Raw genomic sequence first — 21,132 nt, forward strand, 5'->3', positions numbered from 1 at the left:
TTTTTTTTACTCGAGCTTTTTAGATCCAATGTTTACATTTATCAATATAAAGCATTTAATGACAAACTATAATACATGCCAAAATCTGTAAAAAGGCCCCTTTAATTTGTTTTCGCTGTAGGATATTTCTCCATTTGTTGTTAATACATATGCTGAAATTAAACATACACATTGGGTAAATATTTTATATATTCGACGATTTACTTTGAATTGTGAAGTTTATCGTTATTGATCGCCTTTACCTGGATATAAAAAAAATCATAGGAGATCTGTTTAAAAACGACCTTCTTTCTGAAACCTTGATGATGTAACATAACCTTTATTATTTGTCGCCTTGTCAAACTAAACCCAAAAGAAAACGCAGCAAGACACATTTAAGACTTAAATTATTGTTGACACTTTTAATCAGATATCATGCAAGTCTGATATTGCATAGGACAGGCTTGACTTGATATAGATAGTCATCAACCTAAATTATTTGTATTAGATTTCTTATCTTAAAGTCTGAACAAAAAGTAACTAAGCAAATGGCAGTAGAGCATACACGGTACGCATATGAGCCGATCTGGTGTGCTAATTATTGGGTCCCCATGATATGTTACTCCGACGAAAGATCTCTTCATTCCATGAACAACAAACATTCTCCTGAAGCGAGAAAGTATAACCTATTAACATTAAGTTAAAGATTGATGACGATTAATGCTAACGGGATAAACTTAAATCAGCGTCTGATAGAGTCATCGCCGAATTCATCGCCTAACCAGAAAGAAGAAACATTTAGAAATCGCTCGTTTATAATTATTATAATATTATCAAATTCAGTTTAAAAGTATTATAATTGAGTTATCAATTTTCAAACTTCAGTTTCAGTTATTAATACATAAGAGGCTGTTAGAAATAGAGCTAATTTTTGTGATGTATATTAACCATATGAACAATCGTCCACGTTGTTTGTTTAAAACAAATTTTCTTTAGATACATCGCTCAATTGAAAGCTGCATATATGTTATATTTAGAGCATATTTGTGTGTATAATTATGACTTTTTAATCGTTATAATAGATTGCCGATACGGAGGACACCACAGTGTATAAACCAATTGTATCATACCCGGATTTTGCGATTAGATTGCCATGGCGTAACGGCAATATTTACATACCGCTATTAATTTTTGATACAAATCAATGGATTAATACTGCAAAAAAGTAAGTAAACTCTGTACTTTAGATGTCGTAGAGAATAAAGTTTCCCTTGAGAACGTATAAATCCGCTTCGAAGAAGTTGTTGTTTATGAAAACATTGCAAATCACCGAAGAAAACTGGAAAACACATGTTGCTGTATGCCAAAATATCCTTTTTGTCTAAAATCTGTTTCGAAATATACAAATTTTTGTGTGTAATATATTGCAATTGAAGTTATATAACTGTTATCTGTTATGATACATATAATCTATCGGCATTTTGAATATACTAAGATAATGATTAAAATACACAAGATGGTTTTTAAAATGACTGTATCATACATTGCAGTGATGCTGTATCATTGATTGCGATTACATTATATGCATTCTGTATAAATTATTGCGATAAATATATGCCGATTTTGCAGTTTTTGTATCATTTATTGTGATTAACAATAATTGATTAAGTCTTGTATTTTGTCTGTTTTAGGCACAATGGAAGAATGTCAATGCATTTACTGTGATTTTTCAACAAGCGTTTTCGGACACACAATTAATCACTGCACATCAAAACATGAAAGTAGAAACCTGAAAATAAAAATCCCCAAATAGTGTGCTATCAACAAAAAAAAAAAACGGTTGCTTATCTTCCATATGAACTTTCATGTGTCTTGTCAGATTATGCTTAAACTTGGTCGAATATTCACATATGTCACAAATATGGTTAACTGAAGAGCTTGAACTTATTCTAGATACATCTTCGTTGCAACTCATGTCCAGCACATTGTTATTGCTGTCCTTTGGTTGGCTGATAGGAGACATGTTGTTACTCAGGTCAAGTGGTGTTTCAGCAGAGATGGTTTTCATAGGGGTTGACGTGTGTAGTATTAAATGCATATATCCGATGTAAGAAAGAATCCCTAAAAATACGTTGTACTGATCGAAAGTGCACATTCTAAATCTAACATCTGATGTATAAATAGTTCTTTTTATTTGTTAAAACGCCAGTACAACAAAGATTTCAAACTAGATCACGACAATATGACGAGATGTTCGGTGATCAGTAACGTAATTTATCCTTATTTCAATATATACAATGCATAACAGCATGCCCGATAAATCTGCATTCGAATATGAATATTAATCACTGTTTGAAGACCATCATAATGACAAAAGAGGACAATAATTTATTTAGGGTAATAATGAGGTTGGGCTAGCCCAAAAACCGATTGAAATCCCAAATGCTTTGCATAGACAGTTCCAATGCGTTGGTCCCAGTTTTTAATCCTTTCATGTTAACAGTTTGTGTTTTTTATGAAAGTAGTAGATAAGTCGAATAATTAACCTCCCGATAGAATTTCTGGGTGTTAATCGTTGTCTTTATAATATACAATAAGCACACACTCTCTCATTATCTTCACGAGCAATTTCGCTATAAAAAAACGTGTCAGTGTTTAAATACTCGTGTAATATCAGAGTGTTTTCCGGGTAAAATTTCATTTGCTTTCTTAAACGACTTATGTGAAATGATACATAAAAAACTTTCTCTTTACATGGTATTCTAGGAAAATAAATAAAATGATGCTCATACAGCATCCTTCATAGCAGTGCCATTTGCACAATTTTGTTTAGAAGTAAAATATCCTATAGTATTGAATCACAACACTATAGGTTTATTGATTAAAATTCAATAGCGTAAAATATAATTAAAACTATCCTAAACTACTTTATATTACATAACGTTGTGTTGATACTTATTTACTTATCCGTGTCACAAACACGTAAAGTGTGTGTGTATACTTATACTTACTTATAAGTATATTTATACTTGTGTGTGTATATATATATATATAAATGTTTTACTTACTGAACGCACATCTAGACATAGCAATTCATTTTTATGTCTTATCCTTTACACTACGAATAAAGTAGAACATTTATGCTATGCTTTCTTATCTTTTATTGAATAGAAAATGTTTGTGAATTGCTATAATCAACTTAAAGGTTTCTTCACACAACACAGAAGTGGAAGTGCTGAATAGTTCAACTTCAACCTACCAACCTTCGAGCACATGCAATATATGTCCTTTATTCTTGAGAAGAAGAGGATGACGAACAACTGCAGATTCTGTTACAGTGGACCCTCCGGCACATATTGAAGAACAGTTGCGCTTACATAGAACGACTTGTCCAACGGAAAGGGCAAAGAGCTCAGGCTACACAGAGTGACGAACAGTCATTTTATTTTCTAAAGGGGAAAAATTCAATAGTAACAAGCTCAAAAAGGCATAATATAACCCATCTATTAATTTTGTATTTTGTGTGAAACATCGGGTCTTTAAATCTGAATCGTACAGAATTGTTAAACGTTATTAAAACACATACAAACAAGCATAATTAGATATACAATATAATAATGACATTTTATCAAAGATTGTAACGGAAGTCTCACTAAATGCGCTGTTTGTCGAATGTTAGTGTTCGTATTTCTATTATAATATGTCTGAACTAGGGGAAAAGACTAGTTGGTATTTATACTAATTTTTGCTCTTCAAACGTGTTTTGAGTTGTATTATTACTATATATTTAAACCTTATTAAAACATATTTAAACCTTAGAGTACAAGGCTATAAGTGCACATCCGAAATGAAAGCCGAAAACTACACAGAGACAATGCGTTTACACAGGCTTCAATAAGATTTAGACTGTCGACATCACCATACGGAGCAGACGGTCAGAACTCGACTTCCGGACGAACGCATCAGCTAGCGAATTCCGACAAACAACGTCTTTTTCCCATGCTTTACTACCATAAAATAGAGAAGAAGTTATCAGTACAAACATACCTTTGATCCGAGAAATTGTACGTAATGTACACGCAAACAACACATATTGATAAATCAATACATTTGAGATGATAGCTTAATCATTTGAGTTATGAAATATGCGTGCCTGACAGTACTTAAAAGAATCGATTGGGTTTAATGATGCAATACGAAGATTTAATAGTGATGTACCTTTAAGTACACGGTACGCCAATACGTTTGCCTAGTGCAGCAAAAAAGCAGTGTACACATGAATACAAAGCATATTTACACAATTACATAATAACGCAAAGATTTACAACAAAGAACTTACTGAAATGGCAATGCAACAAAGCTTAATACAAACGAATAAAACGTTTGAATTATTCAGTTATTAGAATAATATCTTAATTGCAGTACTGTGTCTTTAACGGACCATGAACATGGGTTTGTCAGTGGTATTCATAATGCCAGTCACTAATTAAATAGACTCTGAAGCAGTTTCGAAATCATGTTCTTCGACTTTATCAGGACATTCAAGGCTTTCAGCTCTTTGATTTTCAACGAAGTCTTCAGCATAGAACAGGATCTGCTTCAACGCCATGAGTGCCAAGATGTTCACTCCGTCATCAAGCATCATCTCACTTTCGTAGTTCTTCACCGGGAAAACGTGGTTCTTTGGAAACCCAAGCATATCAGAAACCTCTAGCACTTTTTTCGCAATAGCAGAGCTCGAGAATACAGTTTCTAAATTTTTAGCTACTGCTTGTTCTTCGATGTCGATTTTTGTCAGGAGGAGTACCTGTGGTATTTCTATGTTAACAAGAACAAAAGGTAAGAATTTGCCATTTTTAAAATACCTACATTTAAGATTTACTTCAGTTTACAATATTAGTTATAAATAACGATATTTTAAGAATGCTTTAATTAAACATTACGAAAGCAAGTTTAGCAGAGGGATTTCGGAAACGTACCCAACCGTGAAGCTGCCGTTCGAAAACTTTTGATTTTGTCGACAACTTTGGGGTCAAGCTTTTGTATCATTGATACATCAAGCACAAATACCACGCAGTGGATCTTGTCTTGCAATCCAGGCTTTGGCACAAAAACAGGATCGTCAAGATAAATCGGTTTCTCAGCGTTGAACTGAATAAAATAAATTATAAGATTGATGATCATCCACTTGAAAAGGACAAAACCACTTTCCTCAGAAAGTCACACTATGTAAGTATACATTAATTTAGTTGTAAACGAATTGCATTGTCATGGTGGCGACGCAGATTTGATAATTTGAATGTTCAATGTTGTTTTTTATGTTGTTTGGTTTCTTAAATTTTATAGGACTTTTGCTACGTGTTCCAAATTATATTCAGGTGGGTTTTAACACTAATGTCTATTGTTAAACATAAATGCTACATTTACCTTAAAGCGAACACTTAAGTTTAAATATTCAAAACGTCATCTTAAAATCATTAAACAAATTGGCCAGTTAACTGTAAACAAAAACAACCGGCAGTACCATACATATCTATCATAACTTTACCATGAGAGGACTATGAATAAACTTCAAGTGTTCTCTGTGACCTTGACTTTTAAGCGACCAATAATTGTTTGGCATGTGACACATTGTCTTAATATGATGATAATATGCGATAAACTCAGTCGAATAATGCACAACAAAGTTATGGGCTGAACAGGAACACATACTCGAACGATAAACACGTCAGGACTTTGCAAAACTCCAAGCCTCCACTGTAACCTTGACCTTTAGTCAATTTTATACTTTCACTATACTAAGAGTGTGCGAAAATTTTGATAGGTGATCAAGTCAGCCTTTTATCAAATTTAAATAATGCACGACAATATCTACACCGGACGAGCAATGCCCCCTCCCCTCTCTCAACACACACATACACCAACCTACAAACAGACATGTAGCATACCATTTGATCACATGACATACCCTGTTTCCCATGTTATATTACCATTGCGAATATTTATTTGATATGTTATCTTGCACATGTGTAATATACTTTTTAAGCGTTTTCATTGGCTTAGTTTTCGTTCGATTGACCAATCGCATTTTGTTATTTTGCTGAAATGACATTGCAACGTCAAATGACGTCACGAAATGTAAACAACATTCGGGCTTTATCATTATGTTTGCGTAAATATTTATTTAATTTGCTCATTTAAAAGCACGTGATAAAAAAGATCTAACACTCGTTGTCATTTCATACAATAATTTATTTAACTCGTCCAGGAAATTCATTAGTCAGCTCGCCAAAGGCGCGCTTACTAACAAAATTCCTGAACTCGTTTTATAAAATATGGTATGATATGACAATTCGTGACAGATCCTATATATATATGCTTTTGTGTTTCGCTATTATCACTACAATAATGAATTCATGAACACTTGTGACTTAAATGGTTCAAGTACTTTAAAATAATAAGTCTAAAAGAAACTGATTGTATATAATTTTAATATAAATTTTATAATGTAATAATATGTTAGGTATATAACAAACTATAGTTATTTTGGTATTCTAGTACGATTAATCAATGTGTGAAATTGGCATTGAATATGAAAGATTTAATATTCAAAGACGCTCATATCCACTTGACCGATATGTTGTAACAAATGAACATGATATAGAAATTTAACGAAACTAGAAAAAATGACGTTGGGAAAATGGAAAGGGACAGGGCGACTTATTTCATGGAAAATGTAAGTGATTTCATTTAGCTGTTTCCATTGAAGTGATACAGAATTCATTAAGAATATACTCCTTATATTTCCCATAGTTTATGTTCATTTTAAGAAAAATGTATGTGACTCTACAAAATCGTACATAGCCAATACATGTGCATTGTCTATATTTTTGAGATCATTGATAAATTAAAGATTAACAAAATGGGTGGGAATATTTTAAGTGGAAAGAGCCCTAGATATTTTAAAGTGTAGGACATAAACATGGATTAACTTCTCCCCTCCATGCTGCTTTAACTAAATCACTTTCTTAACAGATACATCCACTGAAATTCGTTGGATCTTTGTTACACATTTGCAATTAATAGTAAAGCGAAAGGATAATTGTGAAACAATGAAACTTGTCTACATATGGTATTATTTCTGAGTTAACGTTTTAGTAATAAGTGTAACCTGACGCAAATAATACAGATTACAGTAACAGAAAAAAAGCCTCAGAGGATTTTAAAGTATTTAAAGTAATCGCTATGAATTATTGATAATCAAATAGAAGGGTACACGTACCTTGTAGTTCTCTGGGATATGTCCATTCAACAAGTAGGTGAACTCCATGGTATCAAGACCCAAATCAGACTCTATGCCTCTTGTGTCACACAGTCGCATACGGAGCGTTGATTCACTTTTAGATTTTATCGAATATGGCTTGTACTGAAAAAATAGCAATGGCAATATTCGTTTACATATATTACATTTATACGGTTTTTAAATCTCCTTAAATCATTTGGATGAATGAATGTACGGTTTGCTTGAAACTAGTATACAAGCAGTATTTAATAGGGCGCTAAATAATAAAAAACAATACCTAAAAGTAAAGTGTAATTGACATGTAAGAACACTGCTGTAAAATTTAAATCATAGAGAAACTTAGAGAAATCAGCATGAGAATCTTTTCATCGGTACAGGGTATCTTAATTTAGACAAGACAAATATCCACCCATTTCTTAAGAAGACTTAAACACAAAATTAAAAGTACCAGATAGTATAACTTGGATATTCGTGTTAAAAGGGCAATAAGTATACCTCACAGTTTGGCCCAGACGTATTGTAAGATATTGTAACTAAAAATAAATATAACAGCATCACACTTCACATTAAAAGAGATTAAACGAGATAGCACTTTAAATCAAATGGAGTGCGTTTCTAGCACATGCTAGATAAAATATTCATTTAAAATATAATTTTAAATGAAATATTATTGTATATAAAAACCTTTAACAATGCATGAAAAAGTGGTAAGCTCGGGCAAAATAGAGCATTTCAAAATAAATCTAACACTACATGCAAGTGTAATAGACCAGCGCCGTGTCGTCAATTGACTAAACCTTAGACCATGCTCTTGAAACTAGCAAGTAAATGGACTTCGTCCTTAGAATACTATCGTATAAAGACGTACCGAAGTGGTGATACTATGAGCTCCTTTTCCAACAATCGCCATCTGTGTGAACCGACCTTTTAGCACAGAGCTAACCGTGTTACAAAAGCTCGATTTCCCGGCACCGACTGGTCCAATCAGGACGATGCGATAATCTTGAATATGTAGACTTGGATTTGGTTTGATTGATTGAACTTCTTGCATCAGCTCTTGTGCCAGCTAGATAAGTACGGGAATTAATGAATCCATTTATTTTATATTTGAAAGGCCATTAGTAACGTACGAGATACATACATGTATATCTATCCAAAAAGCAATCCGACATCTATGCTGCATATGAATGCAATTAAATTACGCATTTGATTTGTGGCCACGCGATTTAATATATTATACCTACGTGGTAAATACAAGTTGCTGGATTTTGTATTTTATTTGTTTTATTAACCAACCTTCTTATTCCATTCCGGTGTTTTTCGCCATTCCTGATTTGTGACCCCCGGTTTGACTACAAATTTCACAAATGATTATTATAATACAATAACAATAATTATAATAATAACAACAATAGTAATAATAACCACCACCACCACCATCATCATCATCATCATCATCATCATCATCATCATCATCATCATCATAATCATCATCATCATCATCATTACATCATGATCATAATCATTATTATCATCATGCAAATACTACTTCTTCTACTGTTTATACGTATTATAATACTACTACCAATCCTTCTACTCCTCCTATTACTACTACTCCTACTAGTACTACTACTACTACTACCACTACTACTACTACTACTACTACTACTACTACTACTACTTCTACTACTACTACTACTACTCTTACTACTACTACTACTACTACTACTACTACTACTACTTCTACTACTACTACCAATCCTTCTACTCCTCCTATTACTACTCCTATTTCTCTTACAACAACAACAACAATTACTACCACTACTACTACTACTACTACTACTACTACTACTACAACAACTACTACTACTTCTACTACTACTACTTCTACTGCTACTACTACTACTCCTACTACTACTACTACTACTACCATTACTACTACTTCTACTACTACTACTACTACTACTACTACTACTACTACTACTACTACTACTACTACTACTGCTACCACAATTACTACTATCACTACCACTACTACTACTACTACTACTACTACTACAATACTACTACTACTACCACAATTACTACTACCACTACCACTATTACTACTACTACTACAATACTACTACTACTACTACCACCACTACCACTACTACTACCACTACTACTACTACTACTACTACTACTACCACTACTTCTGCAACTACTACTACTACTACTTCTACACCCGGGGGGGGGGGGGTAACTTCCCGAATTTTAGGGTAGGGTTAGCATGAACCAATGATTTTTTCAAACATTAATAATTGATGTAAAATGCTTGCAGGAATAATATTTAAGGTTTAAGAAGGCATGTTCTTTTTGTTTTAAAGGATTTCTTTGAAAATTATATTTTTTATGAATTTTTTGGCAACAAGGAGTAACGCATTTAAAAAAATGTAATTAATTTTCTGACAAAAAACCGGTACCATGAGTAGCATGAAACAATAATTTTTAAAACATATGTTATAGATGAAAAATGATTGCAAAAATAATATCTAGGGTCTAATAAGCATTTTTTTATTTTATTTTACAGGTTACTCTGAAAATTATATTTTTCATGATTTTTTTTTGCAACAAGGGGTTATGAAATTTAAAAAATGTTATTGGATTTTTAGACCAAAACTGGTACTATGATAATACTAAGATGCACTTCACCAAAACATTTATGATTATTTTGTTTATTCTTGAAAATGTATTTCCCCTTTTCACTAAAAATAACACTTTTGATCAGAAAATTCATATATAATTATATAATTTTATTTTCAAGAAGCATAATGCCTCTTTTTATTTGTATTCAGCCACAAGTTCTTGTCAGCCACTTAAGGGTTATATGTTGCCTTTCTTTTACTAAATGCAAAATAATTCTACACTTTGAGACATTTCATAAAATATTTTATGTCTTTACAACACCCAAAGGCTAATAAATTTAGATATCAAGTACTTCCATACTAACAGGACCATTCTAGGCGGGCAACCTAGCAACCTTGATTTGTTCATATCTTCCTATCAATCTGTTATATGTGTTATGAATCATTTGTTCGGAGAACATTTAATGTTTGTTATAACTTTTAAATAATTCAATGTTCAAAGTGATATTGTTATTGACCGATAAACCAACATACTGATTAAAAGGGAATATTTTATTAATTATTTGCATTTTATCTTACATGAGTAATATTTGCCTAAATGTTTTTCAAACTATAGAGAAATCTATAAATACAATTGACGACGTTTATCAAAAAAACAACATTTATGAAGTGAGAGTTTAAAGATAAAAATAAATAATGCAAGTTTTATCAGATATTCGTAATAATTTCCAATATAATTGAGTGACTGAGCAATGTGGATGAATGAATATATCGGATGGAACGAACACTTGACTACACTTGAATTATGATTTATTTTTCAATATTTTATGCACTTAAGTTTAGCCTTAATGCGTATTTATAAGCATTTATAGACAGTGTCCCTCCCCAAAATCAAGGAAGTATTACTTGTTATTCATTTGTGTAATGGTATACAATAATTTTGTGGTAGAATATTTGAGAAAATCATTCGAAACAAAACTTGTCAGTGATGAAAATTTCCATATGGTTACGGAAATTACCGATCGTCGGTTTCCGAAAAACAATACGTCGCGGTTTCCAAAAATATGATGGTTGTGCCCAAAGATTTTGGTGTTAATGAACATTACTGGTTTATATTTTAATAATTTCGATTCTTATTTGATTAATAGGTGATTTCAAGGCTGATAAGCTTGAAATATGCAAGCTATTTTTTCGTTTTGCATATGTCTGTCGATACATCTGTACAATCGGTAATTTCCGTAACCACTCGTTAATTTGTAGCAGACACAAGTTTAAATAAAAATTCTTATGTTTTACACAAATATTCTACCTCTTTGCTAAAAACTAATACATGAATGATTTAAAAGTAATATTGCATCGTTTTCAGCCAGGAACACTGTCTATGACCGCGAAAAAAAACATAACAAACTTTTTGATTTACGATATTTACTATCTAAATAGCGTGCATGCGGCATGGCATTGCATGTTCCGCAAGATAAATATCTCGACTTTATTCAATAGATGATTTCGGACTGTTTCATCCAATCAGAAAATAGCTTTTAAACGTAATTTACACCCATGTTAAGCGAGATAATTAAGTACCACTTTTTATACACTGCCAAATTGTGACATAACGAGTTGCCTCCCTTGTTGGTTAATGCTAGTAGGGGTGTCCCGCCGAGACTTCCAAAATGTGACCCATTTTTATACCGGAACTCTGATAAAGTAGACCCATTTTGATACAAGATTTTTGAAAAAGCATACCCATTTGTTTACGATACCATTGATAAAGTGGACCCATTTTAATACAATAATTTTGATAAACTGGACCCATTTCAATGCTACAATTTGATAAAGTGGACCCATTTTATACTAGAGTTTTAATCTCTTTCATATCAATACAGTATACTTATTGAATTTGCTATTAGATTTATATATGTTTATTTGTAAATTTCATATATGTATTATACAACTTTGCCATTTAAAATATGTCTGTATATTGTACATGTAGCGTAAAGTCGGTTATTTTGACAGTCGTATAATTCCGACACAATTTTCATAAATCATTTGCAGTAACTGCACTTTTCCCGGCACTTTTGGATTATGAAACAATTTCGTCACTTAATATATGCCGTATGTTAATATATGACGTCACAGAATCATCTTGGTCGATCAAGAAACAGATAAAAACAGTCAAGTTTCTGCATCTTTCCCGCTACTGAAATTTACTTTTTGATGCCCATTTATATACAGAATGACATTTATCATACCCATTTTTATACTGAAACTTTCAAATCTATATGCATTTATATACAAGCAAATTTCTGATTTCAATACCCATATCTATACTTAGATGCTCAAAACCATACCCATTTCTATAATTTTAGTCGAAAAACACACCCCATAAAATCGCCACACCCCTATATACCCGTATATAGGAAGTTACCCCCGGGCTTCTACTACTACTACTACTACTACTAGAGGAGGAGTAGAAGTATAACCGTAAAAGTATAAGAAGTTAAGTAGTTGTAAACATTTATTTTAAAATTAAAAGCCTAACCTGCTACACTGTATACTTCGATTTCCTTCACTTTGAGGTTTCCGTTATGTATATCGTTCCAGTTTGTTACCCCAGTCATTGTGTAGTTGGCTCCAAATACGAATCCGCCATTCAACTGAAACAACCCGCCGGTGCTATTCATAGTACCGGAGAATAGATTCATATCGAAACCGGTATTACCACCAAAAACGGGTCCATTATTTACATTCGAATATATGCTGTACGCTACATTTGAAACTGGAAATTTACGAAAAGTATCCTTATTTGAGAACTTCAGCTGGAACAAGAAGGCTTTGTCGTCTCTTGTATAACCGTTTACATTGACAGCCCAGCTGGCCGAAGTGTAGCCGCCGAAAACGGATCCCACCTCATTGTACACCACGATGACTGTGGCGCCCTGGTGGTCACATTTCTCGTGGAACTTCTGTGGCGTACAACCATCCTTGGTCACACTGTAAAGCAAGGTAAACTGCTTTTGTCCTTGACCGATCCACTGTTCGAGTTGTGTCTTATCTGAATCCCTCAACTGACCTGCCATTCTGAAGAGCAGAAACAAAATGTGGTGTTTTTGTTGTTTGGTTAACGCATGTGTATAGATTTTACGCGAAGCTGAACACAATTTGTGTAATTATTATAAAACATCGTGTTGTAACTCGAGGGAGATATAATGAGAAGCCTTATTTTAATTTAGAATATAAACAACAAACACGATTCTCTCTCCTTATTTTCACTGCTGTACAGCATACTCGGGCGAGTGAGGAAGACTTAATATTTTCGCATTCGACTTCAAATCTAGATAGGCCTACATGTTTTGTCTTTTTGTAATGGCAACAACTTTATCACTGACAGGTTTTCCGCAATATTTTGTAAATTAAAATGAATACAACAATATCATCCATCATATAAAGGCGCTGCAATGTGAATTGTTGATTTTGAATAGATAGATGAAAGAAAGCTAACTTTACACATTGAATGATGTTCATGCTTTAGCAGCGTGGTAACATATTTTCTTTGTCTGAGGTGTTCGATAAACTTGATTCAGAAAATTGCAGAATGTGAACATAAACTCAGGTTATTCAAAATTATTTTGTAAAACAGAAACGTTATGGCCTTTCTGATATTATCACAAACAATTAGATGTCACATTGCTGTCGAACGTACGATAGTCCATTTTCTAAAAACATGAGCGCTGTATCGTGAACTTTCACATTCGTTTTCGCAATCAATTTGGAATATCCAAACTCGTCATATGATTTGTATATGTATTGGATCAGGTCCATATCTAATCACGTTTAATTTCTATTTCATATTTAGTTATGTTCTATGATTTGATCATTTGGGTGATCATTAATTTAACAAATCTATATCAAACCAATGTATGTAGCTCGAAATGACAAAGCCCTATCTTATTTAAAGGGACCGTCAACCAGATTGACGAAATAAATAAAAGTTCTAAAACACCGTATTTTTTACAGTTATTAGTTTATATTGGTTAAAATATCACGACTGGTATATTACATTGAAAAAAGTTGATATTTTCAGTATACTCGGTAATACGCGATGTGAAATCGAAAGTACATCGCGAAAATAGGTGACATACACACTATAAAAAACGCAAGTAGATTGATCATTTTATATATAAAATATATACAATTCACTACGCATACACAATTTGCATTCCTGGGTTTATCACGTGACGATGATGATCAATCTACTTGCGTTATTTAGATTTCCTGTATAGTTAACTGGAAGTTACCTGGTACACATACACAGTTAAATTTAATTTTTTTGAAAAGCGTGAGGATATTGTTTTTATCTCCGCCGTCCGTCTGTCTGTCCGTCCGTCCTGGCCACTATTATCTCCTACACAATTAGCACTAGAACCTTGAAACTTACACGCACGGTAGCTATGAGCATATGTTGTGCGACGGTGCACTATTCGGAATTTTGATCTGACCCCTGGGTCAAAAGTTATGGGGGTTGGGGTGGGGCCGTGTCAGAGATTTTCACTTGTTTTTATGCCCCCCCCCCCCCCGGTATGGTGCATTGGCCATAACGTTTGCAATATTGAAGATAGCATCTTGATATTTGGCATGCATGTGTATCTTATGGAGCTGCACATTTTGAGTAGTGAAAGGTTAAGGTCAAGGTCATCATTCAATGTCAAAGGTCAAAAAAACAAATCCAAGGGAAGTAATAAGCCTTAAAGGGAGGTAAGTAATTAACCTGCCAAATGATATTTTTTTCTAAATAAATCAAAGCGGCGCAGGAAGGGGCATTGTGTTTCTGACAAACACATCTCTTGTTTTATGTTATTTTATCCAAGGGAAGTAATAATCTTTAAAGGGAGGTAAGTTATGAACCTGCCAAATGATATAACAAATTTAAATAAATCAAAGCGGCGCAGGAAGGGGCATTGTGTTTCTGACAAACACATCTCTTGTTTTATGTTATTTACATTAACTTCTTCATTTCTACAGCGATTCACTTCCAATTGATACTGAACATCTCTTATGACACTACGGTCAATCTCAACTATGCATGGCCCCATTACCAACCCTGGGGTGCCCCCTGGGTCAAACATGCGGCGTGCGGATACGCGTCGGCCTCTGCCGCGCCATTTCTAGTTACCGAATATACTGAAAATAAGAAAACTTAACAACCTTTTCAAGTAATGTAATATACTAGTCGTGATATTTTAATCAATTTAAACTAATAATTGTAAAAAAATACGGTATTTTAGAACTTTTCTTTTTTTCGTCAATCTGGTTGACGGTCCCTTTAAGAGTTCATGTGTCGTATTTTGTAATTACTGTTAAAGAAAGATATGTATTTCACTAAGCAAAACTCTTCTTGGATGCATTTAGTTCTTACCTACGTGTTCATAACGAGGTAATAAGACTGGTAAGTCTAACGGACGAAATGAAATTGCAACTTTGAGGTGTTATGACATGTAATCACATGAGGCTATTTTCACAATTTTCCCGTTCTTCTTACCTAGATAGGCTTGACATGCCATGTAATAGAATCGTCCATGACGTTTTATTGAATATTTTAAGTTTGAAATATATTTATATTAAATAATTTCCCCATGAGTGTGGTCTTAAATTTTCTTTTACTGCAAACTTATACACAACTTACATAAAACATTTCAATTCCATAATGTTGGGAAAATGTAAACTGATCATTTTCGTCGTTTAGCTTTAGTTTATGATTTTATTATGTCTTCTACTGCATAGGTCATTGGGTTTATAACGTTCCATTTTATTTATATTTTCTCTCTGATAGGCGTTTCTTGTTTGATTTAATTATTTTTAATTTGTTTAGCAGTCACATAAACAACCAAGCTATGTAATATGGAATTTTTACACCCATTATTGCTGCTTCTTCCTGTATTTGCGCGATCATTATCTGAGATATTAACTCTATGATTCTATATTCTCAAATCTTTTCTATAAAGAAGGAATGTAGTTGACAATTGTTAATAGTTTTATTTGATCGTTCGTCAAAAAGTTGTAATTCTGTTACTCTTGTATCTTCAATGCAATTGAGTAATTAAATAGTAATTAAATTGAATGCGTTTTAATTCCCTTTTATTATTGTTTAATTTGAGTTACAATGCTATGACGTTAAATTTTATTTACACTTAAATGTATTATGAATATTGCTGGGCCAAGTGTGAGGTTGAGCGCTCTATAACCAGGTTTAAACCCCCAATGCTTTGCATTGACCGTTCCAAGGCGGTGACCCCAGCTTTATTCATATTTTGTGTTTATGTTGGTTTGTATTGTGCTGTATTGTGCTGTTTTGTACTGTTTGGGCAATCGGTCACTTGCCTTAAATAAAGGACCAACTAATTGTTTTTAATGAAAATTCAATACTGCTCCAGCAGCTGGAGTTTCACTTCTTTATATTGGCTTTAAAACTGATAGCTTATGTTTTCTTGACGCAACGTCGGTGTTAGTTCTGGCTACCATAACTTTAAATGTCGCTTTTTATGCTTTTTTTACAGGCGCGACTTTATAGTTATGGACCAACCCAATTAGGAAAGTCAACCAGAAATTACCGAAAAGTTGAAAGTTTACACATACCGGTCCAAAACAGCTTTTAAATGCAGTTATACAAATGCAAATCAACCACTTGATCGGAAAGATTGACATTTTTCACATTTAACTGATATATTCTTTCACAAAATACTATCTTAAACATTTAAAATTTATCTATTCTGCTCTTACATATCGAGAAAAACAGCGATGTGACAGACTTTCTTGAAATGCGAATCTCCCGAGATTTCACGGTCATATGACGTTATTTCTATTTTTAGTAACATACCATGTGCTCAAGTGTTTTCAAATTCAGAATGACATTTCCCGGTATTTTAGATTATTCTGGCTTGTTTTGTAAACAAATTGTAGTGTAAATACAAACTCAAGGTAAATATTATTTAAAACTACCTGATTCACACTGAATCCACCAGACGTAAGTTCTTAATCACAAATAATAGATTTCAGAAAACGAAAGTAATGTTTACAATTTCAGCAAAAAATGTCAAGGTCGATCAGAAAGTATCCAAATGAAAACTCGTCACGTGACAAAGCGACAATGGCGTCAAAATTGTGAATTTCAGACTGATGAGAGTTATTTTCATCTATTGTAAGATGCATTTGAAACATTTGAACCTTAAAATATTCCCCGATGCAGTAATGTATATTCATTCACCAATATACGTAGAAATGTATCCAAGAAAATGAGCTTTCTTTGATTTATAGCGTGACATAAATATGTTACGACTCTGGTTGACTTTCGACACGGGGTTGGCTTCAGCGTACAGGTATGTCAATAGTCAATACTATATAAACTGTACGCTGAAGTTTCTTTAGCTACGTCGGTGTTTCTTCAATGCAGCGTAGAATAATCCCTTTGTCTTTGAGGTGTTTTATAATTCACTATAAAGCGAGATCTCAGATGGGTATGTATGCATATAACAGAGGATCTCAAAAGCATATCAAAATTATTAATTACTTTGCATAAAGAAACTACGTACGTACCGTTTTATTGAATCCAAAAAGCATATAGCACTGTCACTTATTCCTGAACAACAATAATATGTTTTCTAAAACATATGCCCGATGTAACTGGAATGTTCACTTTCCTTTTCGATTTTAATTAGAATGTAGAAACTTTTGGGATAAGTATTGGTTAACTTGGTTAAGTTTTTAAAATAATTTGAATATATACATATTTTATTTTTCATGTAAATCTTACTCGTGGGAATTTGCACATGTCAATTATAATATGTTATCCAACTTTAATAAAACATTGAGTCAGTTAATACTTGAATACATCTGTTCACTTTTACTTTCGTTTTCTTTAGTTTATCTGATTCTCCGATACATTCCATATATACATTAATAAAGCACTAAGTCATCAATATTGACAGAGACCAATGTTGTTTATGCAGTTTACGGCTTTGTTATGTTTGCTAAAAACAAAAATTAACTTAAATGCAGATCTTTCAGAGTGAGTCACGCTTTTGAGCTTTAAATCAAATTCACGCGATTAACTAAGCATGCTTCAAGCTGTTTTATGAGTTTTCCGACAATTAATGCCGTTTGGTTAAAATTTTAGACATTTAAGAAAACATCACATATTTTCATGAAGACCTTTTCTTCTAACCTGAATATGCTGGACATGTAATTGTGAAATTTTGAAAATATTTTCGTCAATAAGCTTTAGTTTCTGTTTTGCTGTCAATACCTATTTTGAAACCAAAACAAATCTTGCTTTAAACATTTTGAAATGAAATATTTTGAATATGTTAATCATTATGCTTTATACTTTTGCTATGGTTTGCTTTCAAATTTGATAGCTTATGGTTTCTTGATGCAACATGTGTGTTTTAATAAATAATTAAAGAATTCTGTAAGACGATCTCCTTTTTGTCAGTGAGGTGTTTGAAATTGTATTTCAGAAAAACGAGATCTTAGATGTATACATGTGCTAATCGAAGAGGATCTCAATAGATCAAATGATAGCAAAATTATAATTTCGTTTGTAATATGAAAGTGCGTACCTTTATCTTAAATCCAAAACTAAAGATATTGCACTGTCAACGTCGTGAAGAACAATACATAGTTTTCTAAAAATATGCCCAATATAATTATATGGAATGTTTATTTTCGCTTTCGCTTGTATTCAAATGCAAAAACTTGTTGCATAATTATTGTTAACTTTGTTAAATTTTCCAAAATAAATTGAATGTACGAATATTATATCTGTAATTTAAATCAAATATGAATTTCATACCTGTATAGACAAGTTCACTTTTACTTTCGTTTTTGCTATTCGTCTATGATCATACGTCTCGTTCACTATATTCAAATATTACACCTCAGAGATATTGGTCCTTCTATATCTATATGACCGGTTTCAGTCTGTAAAATGCGATAGAGAAACCTAAGAGTATATGGACCGGTCACTATTTTTTGTATATGGACCGTTCGGGGTTACACACCACTAAATTTGCACTGTGTGGAAACGTTTTATTGTACAGCGTAGTATTTTGCTGTTACTGTTAGTAAACAACAATGACGTCTGCAGCCAGATTCGCAAAATTAACTGACTGATAAAGACATTTTAGACATTAAAGATTCTAAAAGCACACATTGTGTAAATAACAATAAACTCTAGTTTTATAAAATATATACATGTAATATAAAATATACAATATTTATTTCTGTTATTGTTAAACATTAGTTGTCATTTGTTGCATACAAGATATTCAAATGTTCATTAAATGTTAAAACAGTCAACTAGATGGTTTTTTTAAGTGGAAACTACAACATTATTAAAAAATAAATGAACCTGTAGTTCTTAAAGTATAACAGGCAATATTGCGGATGTTTTGCAGGGCTAGAAACTTCTGGGATTAAATCCATATGTTTAGGTTCTAAACCATAAACAATCATACAACACTGTACAATAGTACAGGGGACACTCTTCGGTGTAGTATAAGAAATAGTAAACTCCACTTCGGTCCCAATGGCATTATAGTGACCAGCCAGGCAGCCAAAAAGTGTATATGGACCTCAGCCTACTCAGCCTACGGCTTCGGTCTATATACGGTTTATTGCTGCCTGGCTGGTCAATTATATAATGCCATAGGGACCTCAGTGGGGTTTACTATTTCTTAAATAAATAAAGGATTAAGCCATGTTAAAACTTTATATAATTAATTCGTCGTATTTTGCTTCATCGTCTAACAAAGATGTGTATTGATATAAACAAAACGTAATTTATATGCAGACCTTTTAGGGTGAGTCACGCTTTAGAGCATCGAACCAGGCTCGCTCTATTAACTAAGCATTTTAGTGCTTTTGATAAGTTATCAGTTCAAAGTTTAATAAATGTCGATCTAGACAGCTAAAGCCTTCTGGTTTTGATTACATATATGTAAGACAACTTCACTGATAACCAGGAGAATGTAAATATTCTCTTACGCTTCAAAGACTGGACATGTCATTTTGAGATTTTGAACATTTTCGTAATTATGCTTTTGTATATGTGATTTTTTAACACAACGTTTCTAAAGCATCCTGTAAGAAGGTCCCATTTTATCAAGGATATGTTGAAAACTTAACTTTAAAAAAAACGAGATCTCATATGTATATGCGTGCATTTCGAAGAGGATCTCATTTGCTTATCAACTGTATTATTAATTTTGTAAAGGAATCTGCGTACATTTCTATTCAATTAAAAACAATATGATATTTCACTGTTTTCTTAGTCCTTGAGAACAATAATACATCTTATAAAGATAAGCCCGATATAAGTTGAATTCTCACTTTCGCTTTACTTTCAATTTGGATGTCTGAACTTGAAATATAATGTATTGGTAAAATTTGTATAACTAAATAAATTAAATGTTTTGATGTTCATTTAAATCTTGTTTGATGAAATTTCATAAATTTATATATCAGTTCAATTTTACTTCATTTTGTTATTTAAATCTCATCATTCGACTCATTCATTATAATTAAATAAGTAAAGGACTTAACCCTATCAATAATTATAATGATTGTATAATTAATGTGTCGTATTTTGCGGCTTTGCACAACAAAGATACGTTTGCTGAAAACAAATAGTAATGGAAATGCAGACCTTTCAGAATGAGCGCCACGCTCGCATGACAAACAAAGCGTTTCTCGTGATTTGATTATTTTTTTTAATTAACTTACTTTTATTAATGTCGATTTTAGACCTATAAAGCATGTGGATTTCTTTTTTTTATTTGACACAATTGTCCGAGCGCCGGTAATTATTTATAACCTAATCAGATGGATTGAGTGAAGAGCTTCCATAGTATTGTGTACGATTTTGGTCGAGAAATAAACTTATATGCAGTCCAGTTCGCGCATTATTTTGTTACCGTGCATATGGTGCTGTCTTGAAAAATGATAAAAATCAGCCTTTAAAACAGGAGCAACCGAGAAAAGAATCCAAAATAGACGTCATCGTCCGGAACTTTGAAAAGCAAATATCACCAATATTACGGGTAACATTTTCATAATGACAATTTTTTTCGCGTTAACGACGCATTTTGAATGAATAATAGAATCACGTAACAAGCTGGTCATTTTCCAATTTACCTATTCCACGTGACAATTTAACGCAAATATTCATGA

The 21,132-nt window shown here is 32.7% G+C and overlaps 1 protein-coding gene across 3 annotated transcripts; it reads right to left on the reverse strand.

Annotated features, from left to right (window-relative positions):
• Positions 1–3,469: 3,469 nt before the first annotated feature.
• On the reverse strand, positions 3,470–18,900 carry LOC127839179 (interferon-induced protein 44-like). Of its 3 annotated transcripts, none has more exons than XM_052367411.1 (7): positions 18,755–18,900; positions 12,449–12,987; positions 8,579–8,634; positions 8,151–8,348; positions 7,262–7,405; positions 4,959–5,130; positions 3,470–4,797 (listed from the first exon to the last, which is right to left on the reverse strand). In XM_052367411.1, exons 2-7 carry the CDS (start codon positions 12,984–12,986, stop codon positions 4,466–4,468), a joined length of 1,440 nt encoding a protein of 479 aa, XP_052223371.1. In that variant the 5' UTR covers position 12,987; positions 18,755–18,900; the 3' UTR covers positions 3,470–4,465. The 3 variants fall into 3 exon arrangements, with proteins under 3 accessions (XP_052223371.1, XP_052223370.1, XP_052223369.1); XM_052367410.1 differs by lacking the exon at positions 18,755–18,900 and adding an exon at positions 18,522–18,661; XM_052367409.1 differs by lacking the exon at positions 18,755–18,900 and adding an exon at positions 17,497–17,803.
• Between the last annotated feature and the right edge of the window lie 2,232 nt (positions 18,901–21,132).

This window comes from Dreissena polymorpha, chromosome 7 (genome assembly GCF_020536995.1).
Source record: "Dreissena polymorpha isolate Duluth1 chromosome 7, UMN_Dpol_1.0, whole genome shotgun sequence".
NCBI classification, from domain to species: domain Eukaryota; kingdom Metazoa; phylum Mollusca; class Bivalvia; order Myida; family Dreissenidae; genus Dreissena; species Dreissena polymorpha.